Source organism: Genypterus blacodes, unplaced genomic scaffold (assembly GCF_046128005.1).
Source record: "Genypterus blacodes isolate CSIRO-AG114 ecotype Tasmania unplaced genomic scaffold, CSIRO-AGI_Gbla_v1 ptg000195l_1, whole genome shotgun sequence".
Classification (NCBI taxonomy): Eukaryota; Metazoa; Chordata; class Actinopteri; order Ophidiiformes; family Ophidiidae; genus Genypterus; species Genypterus blacodes.
In genome coordinates this window covers 1,463,110-1,478,930 of record NW_027466995.1, presented here as the reverse complement: position 1 = coordinate 1,478,930, position 15,821 = coordinate 1,463,110, and the positions used below count along the sequence as shown (strand labels likewise).

The 15,821-nt window shown below is 45.0% G+C and overlaps 1 protein-coding gene across 1 annotated transcript in view; it reads left to right on the top strand.

Annotated features, from left to right (window-relative positions):
* Positions 1-201: 201 nt before the first annotated feature.
* The window catches only part of inpp5a (inositol polyphosphate-5-phosphatase A), a 106,464-nt gene continuing 90,844 nt past the window's right edge, over positions 202-15,821 (top strand). Inside the window, exon 1 of the mRNA XM_076169327.1 lies at positions 202-763. Coding sequence (XP_076025442.1) covers positions 686-763 — 78 coding nt within the window. The 5' untranslated portion in view covers positions 202-685. The remainder of the gene's footprint in view (positions 764-15,821) is intronic.

Sequence of the window (15,821 nt, the reverse complement as noted above, 5' to 3'; positions counted from 1 at the left end):
TATTGTACCTGAAAGTGATAGTAAACATAAACTCTTATTTGCTGCTGAATGTGGCATCAGACAGCAGTTTAGTTGCACTTTTTAATTTGTCATATGATTGCACGTGATCAGTATCTTTTCAGCGTTATGTTCTAAGTGGGTATCACCGCAGTGGTGACGTCAGCAGCCTCTGTGTTTACTGTGCGCTGGCCCTTTAAGACAGCCCCGTGCTTCCATTGGCACGGTGACGTCAGAGCCGTGACGAACTCCAGCCTATCGTGTCTAAACAGTGAAGCCCAATGGTCCTGGCGGAGTCCTGCTGTAGGAGGGAGAGAGACTTTACACTGCAAAGCTACCAAACACTCACTGAAATGAACCGGAGCCTCCAGCCACTCGCCGTGGATTAAAAAACGGAAACTTTTAAGATGGCTCTCAACGTGAAAAAGTAGTAGAAGAAAAACAACCGCAAGCCGCCGGCGCCAAACGCTCCTTCTCCTGCAGAGCAACTCGTAGTAGATGCACGGCCACTGCTGAAAAATATGCTCCAGCCCAGCCGCCTCAACCCCGGCTGCAGTCGCACGTTTCCAGCGTTTTAACCAATTCCGTGAGACATTCGCCGGCTCCTGTTTGTTGTTTGTTTATTTTCCGCTTGTTAGAAACGTAAAGTCCGCCATACAAGTCCCCGACCCACCTGCGAGAGAGAATTATGGCAGGGAAGCTGACAGCAGCGCAAGGCACGGGAATACTGCTGGTGACAGCCAACGTTGGATCTCTGTTCGAGGATGTGAGTTTCTCTCTCTGTCTCTCTCTCTCTCTCTCTCTCTCTCTCTCTCTCTCTCTCTCCCCCCATTGATAAACATTGTGTCAGTGTGTGCTACACCAGCCTTGTTTGTTCTTGTTGTTTACGTGCTGTTCACGTTGTGCCTGGCATGTTTAATTCAGTCACGACTCGTATGTTGTACAGACACAATGCCTCATGTTTTCTTTCTCTCTGTTTCTGTGTGTGTGTTGTCAGCCACGTTCGACGTTAACGTGCAAGTATCAGAGGTTAGTTTAGATTCTTATACATCATCTAACCTCTGCCTGAGATGATCGCAGACGCATTGGAGGGTAATGCAGCCTTTATTTGATGTACACAGGCAGAATGTAGCACCTTTGAGACTTTCTGTCCCAAACTTTTGCCTTGTAGTCATCACAGTGTTTGTGTTCCTTTTTTCCCTATCTTGTTTCAGTGGATGATGTTTGATCACCATCACAGTGGCTCTGATGACCCAGTAGAATCATTGTTTACATCAAATATAACATCCTGCCTGTTTATGCACATCAGAGCTGCTGTACTTGTAGGGTATTTAAGTTGTGTAATGTATAGCGTGTCACCATTAAGGCCCATATGAGTGCAGGCATCTTCATGAATAATTCTGAGAAGAAACAGACACACACACTCTAAATGTAGCTACAATGTGGCTTGGCTGAAAAAAAACGAAAGCCATGCCACAGCTGTGGGTGGGTGTGTCAGGCCCCCTATATATGACCTATATCCGCACTTGATTTCATATATATGCTTGTCACCCAACAGCATCGCGGCAATAAATAGTGGTGGAAAGTGTATGTCATGAACAGGGCAACTTAAAACACTTTGTGTCACTTTCACTGTTGTGTCAATAGAGTCTCCCTGTTGCTCTCTCCTTTCACCCATGTGAAGTGCTGATCCCAAACATGAGGGGAAAGCTTTCTCCCACACTGGAGTAACTCTATAAATAGTCCGTGTCTCACAAAGATGTGGATTACCACCAAACTTCTGTCAGGCAGAGCCAAAATGCACATTGAACTGTGTTTCCCTTTTACAAGTGGGTGTGCTGTTCATATATGAGGCTATCTATAGTCGTCAGTGTGCTGGTCCTGCTTAGGATATGCGCCCTGAATGAAGCCTTTGTGGACCACTTTTAGTGATGTTTCCATGATTAAGTCTGCTGAAGGAGCTCACAAGGTTCTGTGTCATGGCTGCTTTGCCAGAGCATGATCCTTACACATTTCACACAGTTTGGTTATTGTCTCAGAGTTGTACCTCTACGTGGAAAATACGCTTTTTGGAACTTTCCAATACCAGATCAAATTACATGGCTGAATGCCTGTGTGACAACCATTACAAATGTAAACACAGCTTCAACAGACTCAACATACTGTATTTGTTGTTGTAATTACACATTGAGCCCTTAATGTCCAATCTAAACAGATCTTATATCTTCTACATTGACTGGGGGTTGAAGGAGTTTTTGGGAAAGTGACCCCTGTAGCTTCAGGCTGTCGTTTGTTTGTTCCTTGTTTGTTACGTTGTGTAGTAGAAATTTTCTTTTGCATCAAGTTCTGATCGTGTGAACTTTTTGTTAACAGTCTGATCAACTCCTGATGCCTCTTAAGCCTGAGAAGTCTTCCCATGTTTACTTCTACAACTGCAATTCCAACAATTTGATTAGACGTAAACCTAATTGGCAACACTGCTAATGAAACGATCCGCTCGCTCCACAGTAACCAACCAAACGGAGGCCATAACGTGTGTACAGACATGCACAGAACCCAGCGCTCCGCCATGGACAAACTTTTAAAACGATGGACAGTCATTAATCGCACAGAACTCTTATCTGCTTATTATCTGCAGGAATGAATCCCCTCTAAAGGTGGAGTCACGGAGGGTTGTGACTCTTCAGGTTTACAACCCAAACGACCAACCAAGCCCTGTGCCAATGATATCACTGATTAACACACTCTTGAACGGAATGAAAGTAAAGTAGGAATCGGTGAGGAAGCTATTTAGTCTGGATTGAAAGCAACTTTCCTCCTTGGCACAAAGTTTGACACGTCGGTGTAAATTCAGCTGATGTGGAAGCTTCTGCATTCGCTCCTCCTTGTTTGTCACGAATACTGCCAGAAAACTCTGCTACGTGTACCTAATTTAACTAAAGAAAATGACTCAGGCATTATAACACTGTGCTGAAAAGGCAATGGCATATTAAACTGCTGTCGGATTACAGATTAAGATGTGTAAATGGATGATTTCGTCATTCGCCAAATATACATGACTCATTGTTGAGTTGGTTTTACACGAGGAAGTACGGCATGCGGGAAGTGCTTACACTAATTGTAAATCGACGAGTTGATTACACGCTTGATTTACAATTCCATAGTCTAGGTCTGTTACTACAAGTACACACAACTGCTGATGGCGTTTAGGTGAAGAAAAGCCTTTATTCATTATCTTAATTGGAGTAGAGTCAAAGATTTAACAGGCATGTAAATTGACTGAGTAAAGAAATGTAAGACCAGATATGTGAGTCACTTTATGGCACCGTGGGGTTAACTATCATCAAGTAGAACCCTGCATGGAGACGCACCAACACTAAGCGCTTTTAGAGAGCTGTGGAGCGGTTGCCTTCTCGTTTGTTTAGATAAGGGAGAATGGTGTCGACTAGATTTGGGAGTCTCCAAAAACAGCTTCAGACACTCCGAAATGCAGGTTTTCTGTCCGTAAACAGCTAAACAGCACGTTCTTCGAAATCTTACCATAGAAAATACTTGAGGGATGTTGCGTCTACGCTGCTCTTCATATTTAACAATTATGTCTTGTGTTTCTAAATGGACGTGTTCATCCACAGCAATCATTTCAGACAAGTCAGTGCAGATGTGTTCATTGAGCCATTTGAAGTAGCAGGAACTGAAATCCAGTTGGTTTTGACTCGTACTTCCACACTTGTCTAACCTGTTGGGCTTACAAACCACCAATACTGTTTAATGAGAGAGTTAGTCGTCAATCCGCGTCATCCATGTTTATGGACTCTGGTCCACTTGTAGCTGCACGGTGCCACATGAAATGAATCACGTAAGCATAAATGTACAAAATAAACTTTCCCACTATGATTTGGAGCAAAGAAAACAAAAGTGTGGAGGAGGAGGTGTAACGTGAATGTCTTTGTGCCGGATGTGACTGTATTAACTCTGGCACATTGACAGTGACGGGGAGATCATATCAAGGCGTCTGGAGATTTGCCAATGGAAAAGCTCATCAGGATAAAGCCAGATGATTCAAAATCTGACAAAGCAGATGCCCGCCTATAATGCCTGGCATGTAAAATCATGCGTCTCTCTGCCTCTCCCTCCCTGACATGAAGGTCATGTGTGGCCAGGTCTCGTTCACACGTTTCTCACCACGGCTCATTACGTTCCCCTCTCATCTCCTCGGAGCCGTGAACGCTCGTCATCAGTTCTGCGTTTCATTGGAATACAAATACGCGGCTTTTGATCACAAGCCAAAACCACACACAAGTTGCCATGACGTAAAGTAGTAGACCCGGTTGGGCACCCTGGAAACCCGCCCTCGTCTCTTGATTTACCTTTTTGGTGTCTCGCTCTTTCGCCCTCTCTCTCTCACTCCACTCGGGGCTCTTCCTCTCTCATCCACTGACAGCTCATTAGCTCAGGATATCACAGGCTGGACCCCAGCGAGCCGACATATTTACACTACTAAAGATAGAGCAGAGCAGGAAAAAATGCCAGCGTGATTCTGTCCTCAGACCTGGTGTAGCTACTGCACGTGTCCTCAGCCGCTAATATTGCTCAGCATATGTGTAGCTGTGACATCATTAGTGGCTTCATTCTTAAATATTCTGTAAGCTTGTGTCTGGTTTTCTGTTTTCTCTTAATTCACCGCTTGAGGATTATGAAGGCGACAGCGACTGCGTGACTAAATATTTGATCCACCAGCTTATTTCCTGCCTTTATTCCTTCTCCAAGTGGCGTTTCAGTATTCTGCTGGAGGAGTGGAAAAGTTTGTGAAAGGAAGATCAGATGATTCTATTTTGGTGTGTGTGTGTGTGTGTGTGTGTGTGTGTGTGTGTCCCCTGCCCCTGTCCAGTCTGCCATAACGCCAAATTACAATTTCAAAAGGCGAAGTTGTTGGAAAGAGCTGAAGCTGCCAACAGAAGGCATCAAAAAAAGCGGAATACAAAAATACAAATACAAAATATTTCCTGTGACCTCATTATTCCTTAGCAGTCTGTTGTGTGTGTATGTGTGTGTATGTGTGTATGTGTGTGTGTGTGGGTCGGAAGGTGGGGGCGGGGGTGTTTAATCATCCTAAAGGCCCCATCCGAAAAGGCACTACACACTGCGTTATCATCAGTAGGTGAGAAGAGAAATTCCTCTAAATGGACAACAAATTCCTTCATTTTAAAAAGAAAAGCTCTTCCCGCAGTGACAGTAACCGTAAATTGTCAATCAATGTAGCGTGAACGATCTGATCATCCAGTTGTCTACCACAGTCACACACATTCAAACTTGATTACACTGCGGATAAGGCCGTAGATTTGCCCTTAATCAAAGCCAGGAAAGTGCCAGGGTCAGAAATGTTCCACTTGAATCCTTTCCTGACCCAAATAAGGAAGTTTGAGTGTGTATTTAATTAAAACAGCCCTTTGTTGCATCATACTGCGAGTTTCCAGTTAATCCTTCCATCTCCGGCTCCTCATTGTGTATCTCAGCCGCTCTGTGATAAGGCGATTATCAATTATTCAAGGTAAAGCATCAGTGTGTCCCATGTTTCAATCTTTGTCTCGGTACGTATCTCACAACTTTCCGGGATGTTTTTTGAGCCGTATCTGCGAGAGATACCGAGTGGGGTCATCGTGCCCCAGGAGCAGTACAGAACAGAACAGGGCAGTCAGTTCAGGCCCAAACCAGGAGAAATGGTGGCATGATTATGTTGCCGTGTGGAGACGGCGCGGTTCCCTCTGTTGATCTTACCAGGCAAAATAAACAGGCAGTCACTGAGCTGGACAGGAGAGTTTAAAGTGGGGGGGTCTGACGCATGCTCAGACACACACTATGTCTGCGTGAGAGACACACACACACACACACTTGCTACTCTGTAATATTAGACAGGGACTTTACAGTGGGGCATCACAGCCAACTTTTCCAGAGTTCATTGACCCCAGGAGTTGTTGATAGTGTGTGTGTGTGAGAGCAGAACCATACAATCAATGGCTGGACCCTACTGGGCCCAGATAAGGAACTGGGATACGGGTGGGAGTGTCAACACAGAGCAAGGGAAGCTTGGGTTCACTCCAAGAGCCATAATTATCTGGGATAGGAAAGCCGGAGAGAGGGACGCCCCCCATCCTGTTGTTCAGGAGGACCCATTCATAAGACTGGCTGAAGACAGGAGGGTCGGGGTTTAGTCCCTGTGACCACTTGTTCGTGTTGTTTATGCAAGTTAGAGATGTTTAATCAAATCAAATTATAACTTTGCTGACTGTCTTAGCTCAGAGGAGTTACCTGACGAAGGTCCATGCCTCGGTCCCTGACAAGAATACATTTCCTGAAGCCATCTCCATGTACAGACACGCTTAGCTGTCATTGCTGATGGAGCATCGGTGTATAGTAAACATAATGTTTGTGTGTGTGTTTTATGCTGAAGTCAGTGTTCCTGTCTGAATCTGCTTGTATAAGACAGCATATCGATCTGTTGGAGGTTTGTCCAGGCATCTCTATTCTCTTATGGCCATTGGCTTCTGGTTTAATAATGTGATTGTTCTGAAATCAAATGACCATCTACTAAACTCAGGCATGGTGATTGATGTTCCATGTTTTGTATGTTATCGGTCAGTTCTCCATTTTTCTCTGTTGCTTTGTAGAGACGGTGAGATGTACATTTGTCCATAGATGCATATGTTTATGGGCTCTGCAGTGGAGTTCAGTCTGTTACTTTGCAGCGTGACGTAATACTAATACAGTTTGAAATACACCTACACTGAAAAAGAAGTTGCGTGGGATAGCCAGAAAGAAAAGCCAACAAAGCATTTGTCCTTGACTTACTTTTATTGTGGAGTTACCTCACTGGTTTGGGCTTAAATTAAACTTTGAGGTCATATTGTTTCAGTCAGGGAGGGCAAAATTGTCTTTGGCCGCTCGGTGACTGAAATCAAAATACTGGTGACACCAGTACCATGGGAGTTGAATCTCATTTCTGTTTGTTTGGTTGGTTTAAACTAATACAGCCACACATGCACATAAATATGATTTATTTATACATTCAAGGAGTGATGAGAATCGTAACCCAGTGTTGACGTAGTGTTGTTGTCGTAAAGGTCACAGGTTTTTGTGTGCGTCTCTCTACAAACTGGCTGCTTTGAGGCTGACGGTGTGGGTTGTGTTATAACTGCGATATATTGTTCTTAGTCAACTTTAAGGACACATCCTCAGGCCCTTTGTGTGCCCGCTTCAACAAGTGTGTTAGTTTGCAGAGCCACCGTATGTCTGAGGTTTGTGTGTCATACCGGTTTTGGTATTTGTAACTGGAATTGTATGCACAGTTCTTTCGCAGTAATTAAGCTTGCGTCAGCGGTTGTTTATCAAAGGAATTTGGCTCACTGTCATCTTGTAAACCCAAAGTGTGTATTTCAAAGAGCAAGCTCCATGTCCACTGTGTCCACTCATTTTGTCTATGAACACACACACGCCCACTTGACAGCTTTATGGTCCTTTGTGACGAAGACGTTTCACGCCTCTTACTGTGTTTGTAAATGCATTTCACATAAACACGTATAGTATTTTTTTTAAAGTCCAATCTACTGTGTCTTGTGTGTGTGTGTGTCCTCTCTGGAGCGCCTCAGTCTGAGGGGGTGGCACACGACACGAGCGGTTGCGCAAAGTGCTCATACCTCATTTATCTCCACGGAAGCTGAACTTGTTTAATAAAAGGAGTTGTGGTTCCCAGCCTGCCAGTGCTGCACTAGAAGCAGGACTCCAGAAAGTCTTCCTCCCTGCATAATCTTCCTCCCTGCATAGGCTCCCTCCCTGCATAGTCTTCCTCCCTGCTCTGCACCACATTTAACCATCATCATCAGCAGCTGCAGGGCTTTGTTCAGAAAGGGACACAAATTACATGTTGGTCCCAGGCGTGACATGTCTTCACAGCTCGGGTAAATGAGGTTTTGTGTTGTAGGCTGGACTCGTACGTGAAGTAGCTGCTGGAATGTGTTGATTAAACGGATTTTAATGACAATATTGAGGGCTCGATGATCATTTAATAGGCTGTTTGTCAGTTGGTGATAGCAGTTAGCGTTGTGTTGTTATTGATCCCACTACAGCTCTACACAGTGGTGCATGGTGTTACATTTGAGCTTCTCCCACATGTGCCTCTAGTCAAAACTGCAGAGTGATTCATAATAAGGCATCCCTCTCACACCATACTTCTGCCAGTTTGTTTGTTTCTTTTTAACTGGCGCAAGAAATTAAAATGTTTGCCAAATCCTGTTGTAAAGTCTATCATACCGCTGAAGCTTTAAGACTTAACTCAAGGTCCATCCATTCTGTATGCCTGCCCGTCCTATTCGTACAGGATCATTGGACGAGCCCGGATCGGTCACAAGGCTAACACAACTCTGTTACATAGTGTGTTTTATTAGTTAAAATCAGCTATCAGCTAAGTGTCATGAGGCTGCAGCATAGTCAGACTCACTGTTTGTTCTCTTAACTTGGCTTCCCTCAAGGTGGTAGAATCAAACCTTCAGGCCGTGGATGTAAATATGGGCGGAAAAAGGAAGAGCCCATGTGAATCCTTCTTAAAAAAAACAAAACAAAAGAGATCCCCAGTCTTGCTCCCGATCAGCCATGAGAGCCTTAGACATGCATTGATAAACTCGTTTCGCAGGTTAGACAAAACATAATTTTGAACGCTGGAGGGAGAGTTGACGTTTGTCTTCTCTCAGTTTCTCTACCTGAAGACATTTCCCACGTAAGCTGCCGCGGTCTTTCCCGGCGCCTGGGTTTCCCGATACTCTCCCTTTTTTTGGACTGACATGAATCAGGAGAAAAAGGATCTGTCGCCGTGCTGAGCTTCTTCTTCTTCTTCTTCCTTCCCGCTGTCTCTATCCCCCCTGCAGAAACGGCTACACTCGCCCGATCCCTTCATCTCTTTCCCATACACACTTCACCACACATTCCTAGCAGTGCGGGTGTTTATTTAACCCTAAGCCTTTGATGAAGAGCTCTTATTGTTTCTGCTCCATGTACAGTTGGTGCATGAGTATTTCCCAGTTAAGGCCATTGTTCCGTCCACCCAACAGACTGAAAAAGTCCGAGCCTGGTCCGGCCAAATCATTAAGCGGGCCCCGATCCTATGACTGTGGTTTTCCTCTCCCGTCTCGTTGGAGTTTCCTGCCCTGGAGTCACGCTGCTGGTCCCAGCACCTGGATGGCATTACTGTTTGCTATCGCTGCTATAAATATCGGGTGTGTTGTGGTTACGACGCAACGAGAACTTCATAGACTGACCTGTTAAACTAAAAATTTAGAAGCGCGTGCAGGGCCGCGTTCATCACTCCAGACTCCTGTTACATTTCTCCGAAAGTGCACGTTCCATCACTCACAACCGGGGCCTGGATTCCCTCAATAACCCACAACGCCATAATGGAAAACTCCCTCCCAATGAACATCAGCATTTGACTGTTTGACACCCTCGGCTTCCCATTTAAGGCAAGCCAAAATGTGAGCCACTGAGCATCACACACACACACACACACACACACACACACACACACACACACACACACACAGACACAGAGACACAGAGACACAGAGACACAGACACACTGCTGTCACTCACTACTAAAATAGCACGATGGCCTCTGTTATATGTCATATGGTACTCCAGAGGTTTGACTTGTCATTTATTATGCTTAAGAATAGTGTGGAAATTGTGAATACTTGTTTTGCGGCGATGTTCTCTCTCAGCTGTGTTAGAAAGCTGCTGGGGGGATGGAGGGCCGATGGAGGAAGGTGAGGGTTATTGCCGTAACTTGGCGCCTCCTTTTAGTTGCCGTGTCATTAGTCCTCCCACTTGCTCAGCCTCACTCGGTGGAGGAAATGAAGGCACGGGCGGAACGTTTGCTGACCTTGACTTCATTTTGTTTTCGGTAGGCCATACTGAACATTAGTATTCACAGAATCGCACAATCTGCCCGAGCCTCATCACTGCCAAAAACAGATGAATCAATTACAGTTGTTTGCGCTTCCCAGTTTGGATTCCACAGGGAAGGGAAGACACACACACAAACACACTGTGTCTCATTTCAAGATGGTAACTAACCACCAGATTACTGGATTATTAGATAAGTAGTTATATATTCCACAGTAGCGCATCCAGTGTGAAATGCAAAACCTTCTTGTGCCGCTGCCTGAGCTGTGAACAGCTGGGTGTGTGTGTGTGTGTGTGTGTGTGACCACTCCCCACTAATTTCGCCTTTGTTGTGGAAATTCGCACTAGGGCTTCATCACTTTTCCCGGCATGCGTGTGTACACAGCGCATACGTGCCAGTGTGTGTGTGTGTAAATGTGTGTGTTCCCTCTCGCCGCCTTATCACCCCTGCCCTTTGCTGAGGGTTATCACTCCGTCTTCCACTGCCGACTGTAAACTTTCCACTGTGGATGGGCTTAAAACAATGCAGACCTTCCCCTCCTCTCCCCTCCCTCCTCTCCCCTCCCTCCTCTCCCCACAGCTGCTTCTGCCTCCCGTTTGGCTGCTATATATAGGCCCCAACCACAAGTCCATCTTTGTCTAAGACATCCTATTATTTCTTTATGGTGTCACCGGAAACGCGTCCCCATGGTTATGGCTCTGGGAAGCTGTCTGACAGAAACATATTGAGCCTCTGTGGCAAAGTTGAAAAGTTTTCTACAGTGTTTGTGGGGGTTTCACGTGGAATACTAGCAGTAGAAATATACTATAGGTGTGTCACATTGCTCAGTTGGCTTCATGGGCTAATGATTTAGGCATGACAGATTTAATTGACAGACCATCGACAACAGACATGCAGTCGACTTCACACCTCACAGCCACACTCACACCCACTCATGCCTACAGGCCTCCACATACTGTGTTTCTACGTCAGGGCAGCATGAAGTTGTGTTCCCCTGATTGGTTTATCTTAGCAAAAAAGATCCTGCAACCTTCTAATTTTTTCGTTGCGGTTGGCAGCCTGTGAAAACCTGCGTTCTGCCGCGTCACCTTTAAGTCTCGCTCTGGCCCTACGCCTGAAGCCCGTCGGCGCGTCTTCAGACAAGTGTCCACTCGTCTCTCAATGCTCCATGGGACAGGCCGTTCTTGAGATGCCAGTCCACATACCAGCTCAACAGATGGTCCCCTCTCTGCTCGCCTGCTTCACTGGCTTTTACGACCCAGTCTGGCCAGTAAGAGGCCAACTGAAATGAGAAGGCGAAACGTGCAGTCAGCCACCTGCTTAATGCGCATCATTCAGCTTTTATAAGTATTTACTTAGTCGGCGAGGATGGAAACCTTGTTAAAGTCTTTGTGTAACGATTTTAAATGTACCATATACAGTATTCCTGTGGTACGGTTACAGGAGCGTAGGATTCCAATCTGTAGTCCGGCTGTACAAAGTATTGCAGGAGGGGAAAAAAAGATATACTTCAGTTATTTGAAGCTGTCCAAACGATATAAAACTGGCAGAAGCAAAGCAGTCCAATGTTTTACAAGGTTTGGTGTCTGTATTGTGTTTCTGTCTTGTAAAACAAACCTAGCCTTTACTTTTGTCGGACATCTTTATGACAAATCCATATTGTGGGGGTACAGGCATGCGAGTGGTAGGAACATTAATCTCATTGCTGGGCACCGTGCCACTGACCCTTACACACCCCTCGCCTGTTATATTGGGTGTATAGACGACGACTTCTGAACTTCAGCAGAACTGCAAGGACGTTCGCTCGACGTTTACGAGACAAATATTTACTGGTACAGGTAGTATCATGATCTATGAACGTATTAACATGCCTGTCCGTTGTTCAGCATATGGCCCGTGTATACGAGACTGAAAACAACCTCAGGGTCACAGTGTTCTAACCGAGTGTTACGGTTAGAACACTGTAGAATCTCCAGTTGGCGTTCCCTCAGTTCACCTTCTTAGAACCAATAGTATACAGTTGTGCCACGTACACATTGCACGTTACAAACCCAGGCCACAAGGCCCAGTGTCGCTGCGCTCTGCTGGGGGTTATTTTAGGCTCTCTGGTGTTGAGCCCATGATGGAAACGCGTGACAGAACGAGTGTCTTTGTGTGTTATCCCTTGGCTGCTGACAGAGGTGAAGTGGTGTGTGAAGGGACTCTTGAAAAGACGAAGATGTCTCTGGATGTTGGCCTGGGTCTAGTGTTGCCTGTCCGTCATCCTTACTACAAGCGTCGGATCGGCATCAGCAACACTTGCGAATGTTGCAAACATCAGATACCCGCGGTGGTTAGTGAAGACGAACACGGGCGAACACTGAAGAGTAAAAGTGTATTAGGGCGAGTTGAGCAAGGACAGTTAATTGTAGCTTGTGTGGATTGATGTGCACACAGCTAAACAAGGTGTGTGGATGTGTGTTTATGCATGTGTACCTGAAGTGTGTGTGTGTGTGTTTGTGTTTAATCTCACATCCGTTTCACTTCAGAGGAAGTGAGGGTGAGGTTTAGGCGCACAATTGTACACATCTGTGACTCAGCCGCTGCTTGTTTGCCAATTAGTTGTATTAGTTGGGTGTGGGTGTGTGTGCGTCTGTTTGTGTGTGTATGTGTGTGTCTCACCAATGGGTATTTGCTTGTTTGTATAAATTTTGCATCTGGAACAGAGAGATTACACGACACTTTGTCTCTCAATTCCTGTTTACGCCTCTCACACGAGGGTCAGCGTTCACTCCCTATCCTGTGTGTCGCAGTGTGTGAGTCGGGCTGCGTGCAAATTTTCCCATTTGATGCCGCCCGCTGTCATTGGATGACTTTATTCTGTTGGATGGTCATCAAGGAATGACAGCAATGCCTGCGGGACACGATTAGATAGATCAGATGATGAATGAGAATAAAGTCAAAGTAAATAGGAACATGTAGGGTTAGAAACAAGTTCTCTTTGTTTTGTTTTTTGGTGGCGAAGGCCCAATGGAGCAAGAACACTTGTACGGATAATTAGATACTTAAGAACATCGTCGGCTGTACCAAAAAAATCATTGTTTTTTTATGGATCACTCGCATCACAACTACCGTCTGTGTGTGTGTGCTCAAGTCGCAAATGGGATTAGAATGAATAACATTGCTCCTTTTGTCCTCCGTCGTGGAAATTTGACGCCGGTTGCAACAAGATGATGGAGGAAGATGACACTGCAAATGTAATCATATCGTACATTAATATAAATGATCAAGTGATTATGAAAACACCATAACTAGATCAAACACAGCATGAATAAACATCAAACAGCAGGCCGACTTCACTTATGAGACCTCAAGCACCTTGGAAAATGACAGAATAAAACCATCCACATTTATGTTTTAATCTGCATTTTCTTCTTAATTTCATTACAAAGTTAATTTATGATCCTATTGCATTTATATTGGATTTTAGTTTGAACAGAGATGCATGCCAAAGATCAATAACTCCCAAATACAAAGAAGTAAATTAGCATGAATGTTGAAGTAAGTGACAGGAGGAGATAGATGTTCTTTCTAATGACCTACATGGCCACAAGGCTTTGGCAGGTTTTGGAAATAAGTTATTAACACCCCGCACTGCCAAATGCATGACACACTTGTAATGCAGCCTAACCTCACTACTTTCCCAATCACTACCCTGTAATGTCAGTTCATACGAAAGTTGAGAAACTGGATTGTGAAATATTTCAAGTGTGTCAAAAAACAAAAAAATCCCGAGAGCTGTAAATGCCCCAAAAAACACGAACAAGGTGTTTCTCCTCTCTGACGCGGGGGGGAAGCGAAAGCAAAGATTGGGAAACCACCAGAGAGGAATGACAGAGAGAATATCCACACACAGGAGGTGAAGATAGGGGGGTGAAACGCAGGAGGGGCGGCATGTGGAGGGTTCAGCGACGGGGCCGGGTCATGGGAAATGACACTGACATCCCAGAATACACAGACAGTGACTTTGCTTATTGGCTGGATTGGTCATCAGTAATCCCTACATGCAGGTTGTGGATCAGAGATCGGGCGTCCATGTTTACAGTCCTGCTAGTTCAGAAGGTAACGAAACTTTGAGCAGGTCCACGTCCACTCTGGCTCTGTTTGCGGCCTGAGCTTCTGTGATCCGTGTTATGGAAACCCAGCGCTCTCTCCTGTGCTTATTTTGGAAGGCCAAATACCCACTGGAACCATCAAATGACAGGGCTACTAAAGGAGATAAACCCTTGATTTGGGCATACATTTAGATAGAATGCCTGGTTTGCTCTCTGCTGGAAGTTGAAGCGGAGGGTTTGTCCCTTTTTTGGGTTGGCCCCATGAACTGGGTTGATTTTGAACCTATTTTTGTGTCACATGGACACCCGTGTTGATCTTTCTGCTCCACATAGTACCACAGAGAGAATCGTCAGGGGGTTTCTTGGAGATGTTTTAATGGGGTCCTGGTGGAATTGGAAACTGATCCTTCTTTGGCCTCTCCTTGCTCACTATTTCTCCTGCTTTTTTATCATCTATTTTGACTCTCTCTCTCTCTCTTACCCACTCCCACTGCAGGAAGAACCCAATTATAGAGATATTGGGCCCATGCTGAAAACGTGATAGCCTGTGAAATGTCTTCGGCGTCACACAGAGACAATGTTTGTCCTGCCCCAGTGCAAACAGGATGCTGTGTGCAGGAGAGCGGCGCGAGATAAGCACAGACAACGGCGAGGGGGGTGGGGGGTGTGTTTGTGAAAAAAAACGGCAACCCCCAGAGGGCAAAGGACAGAGACATTGGACATAGAGGAAAAGGCAGCAGGGTGACTGATAATGCCGGGACAATTTCATGATGGAACAGTTTAGGAAGTTGTATGGAAGCGTGAGGGCACGTCTGATGAAAACCGGAGGAGCAGAGCAGCAGTACAGTTACAGTATAACCACAATAGAGCAATTCGTCGACAGGAAGTAGAAGTGTATGTGCCGCCACTCGTAGGAAATGTGTGACTTGTCCTACACACAGTGTTGTTTGTGCTCCTCCTCCTACTCTTAACCATTTCCTGTGGCTTCCTTGCCGTCAGACGGTATGTTATTACTTCATCTTCCATAGAAATCAGTGGTTGAACAGAGGGTCAGGTACACAGTGTTGCCACATCACACATTTCACGTACATCACATTATTCTTAGCCAGGAAACGATTAAAGGGATTATTGCTTGATTTCTTCCTTTTCCACTAAGCAAGAGGGAGATACTGATTCAGGATTAGATTGTGAGTCATGGTGAGAACAAGCGTCTTAATGTGGAGTATGTGTTCTTCATCCCAAACAAGATCTTTGAACTGCCATGAGTTTCTGTTTCCTACGAGCAACTCAAAATCCAAAATATACAAAGTAAACATAATCTGTCTCCAAGTTCATTTAAGTGTAAAATGCAATTTGAGCAAAGTGCTTTGAACGTCATATGTATAAATACAATTTGTGTCCACATGGGAATGATTGACCTTGCTTACAGTGGAACGTATTGTGTGAGTCACATATTTAGCAAGTAACCCTTTTGTGTGGCATCCTGCGTCAAAGTTCCTGTTTAGTTTTGACATCAGTACCTGAATGAAGTATGCAAACTGGTATCGGATCACTTTTTGTCTCACTCCAGCCGAGATTCTTGAAACGCAAACGGAACAGAAATGATGTCGGCCTGCATCAAATGTGTCTGCACAGATGTCTCAGGAGTTAGAAAGGCATCTGAGAGGCTTTTTATTTTATTTTTAGGATTTCGAAACTGGAGCAGAGTTTTTTTCATGTTCATAACCTAAATCTCTGTCTCTCTTGCTCTCTTTCCGTTCCTGAATTGAGTTTCCAAATTT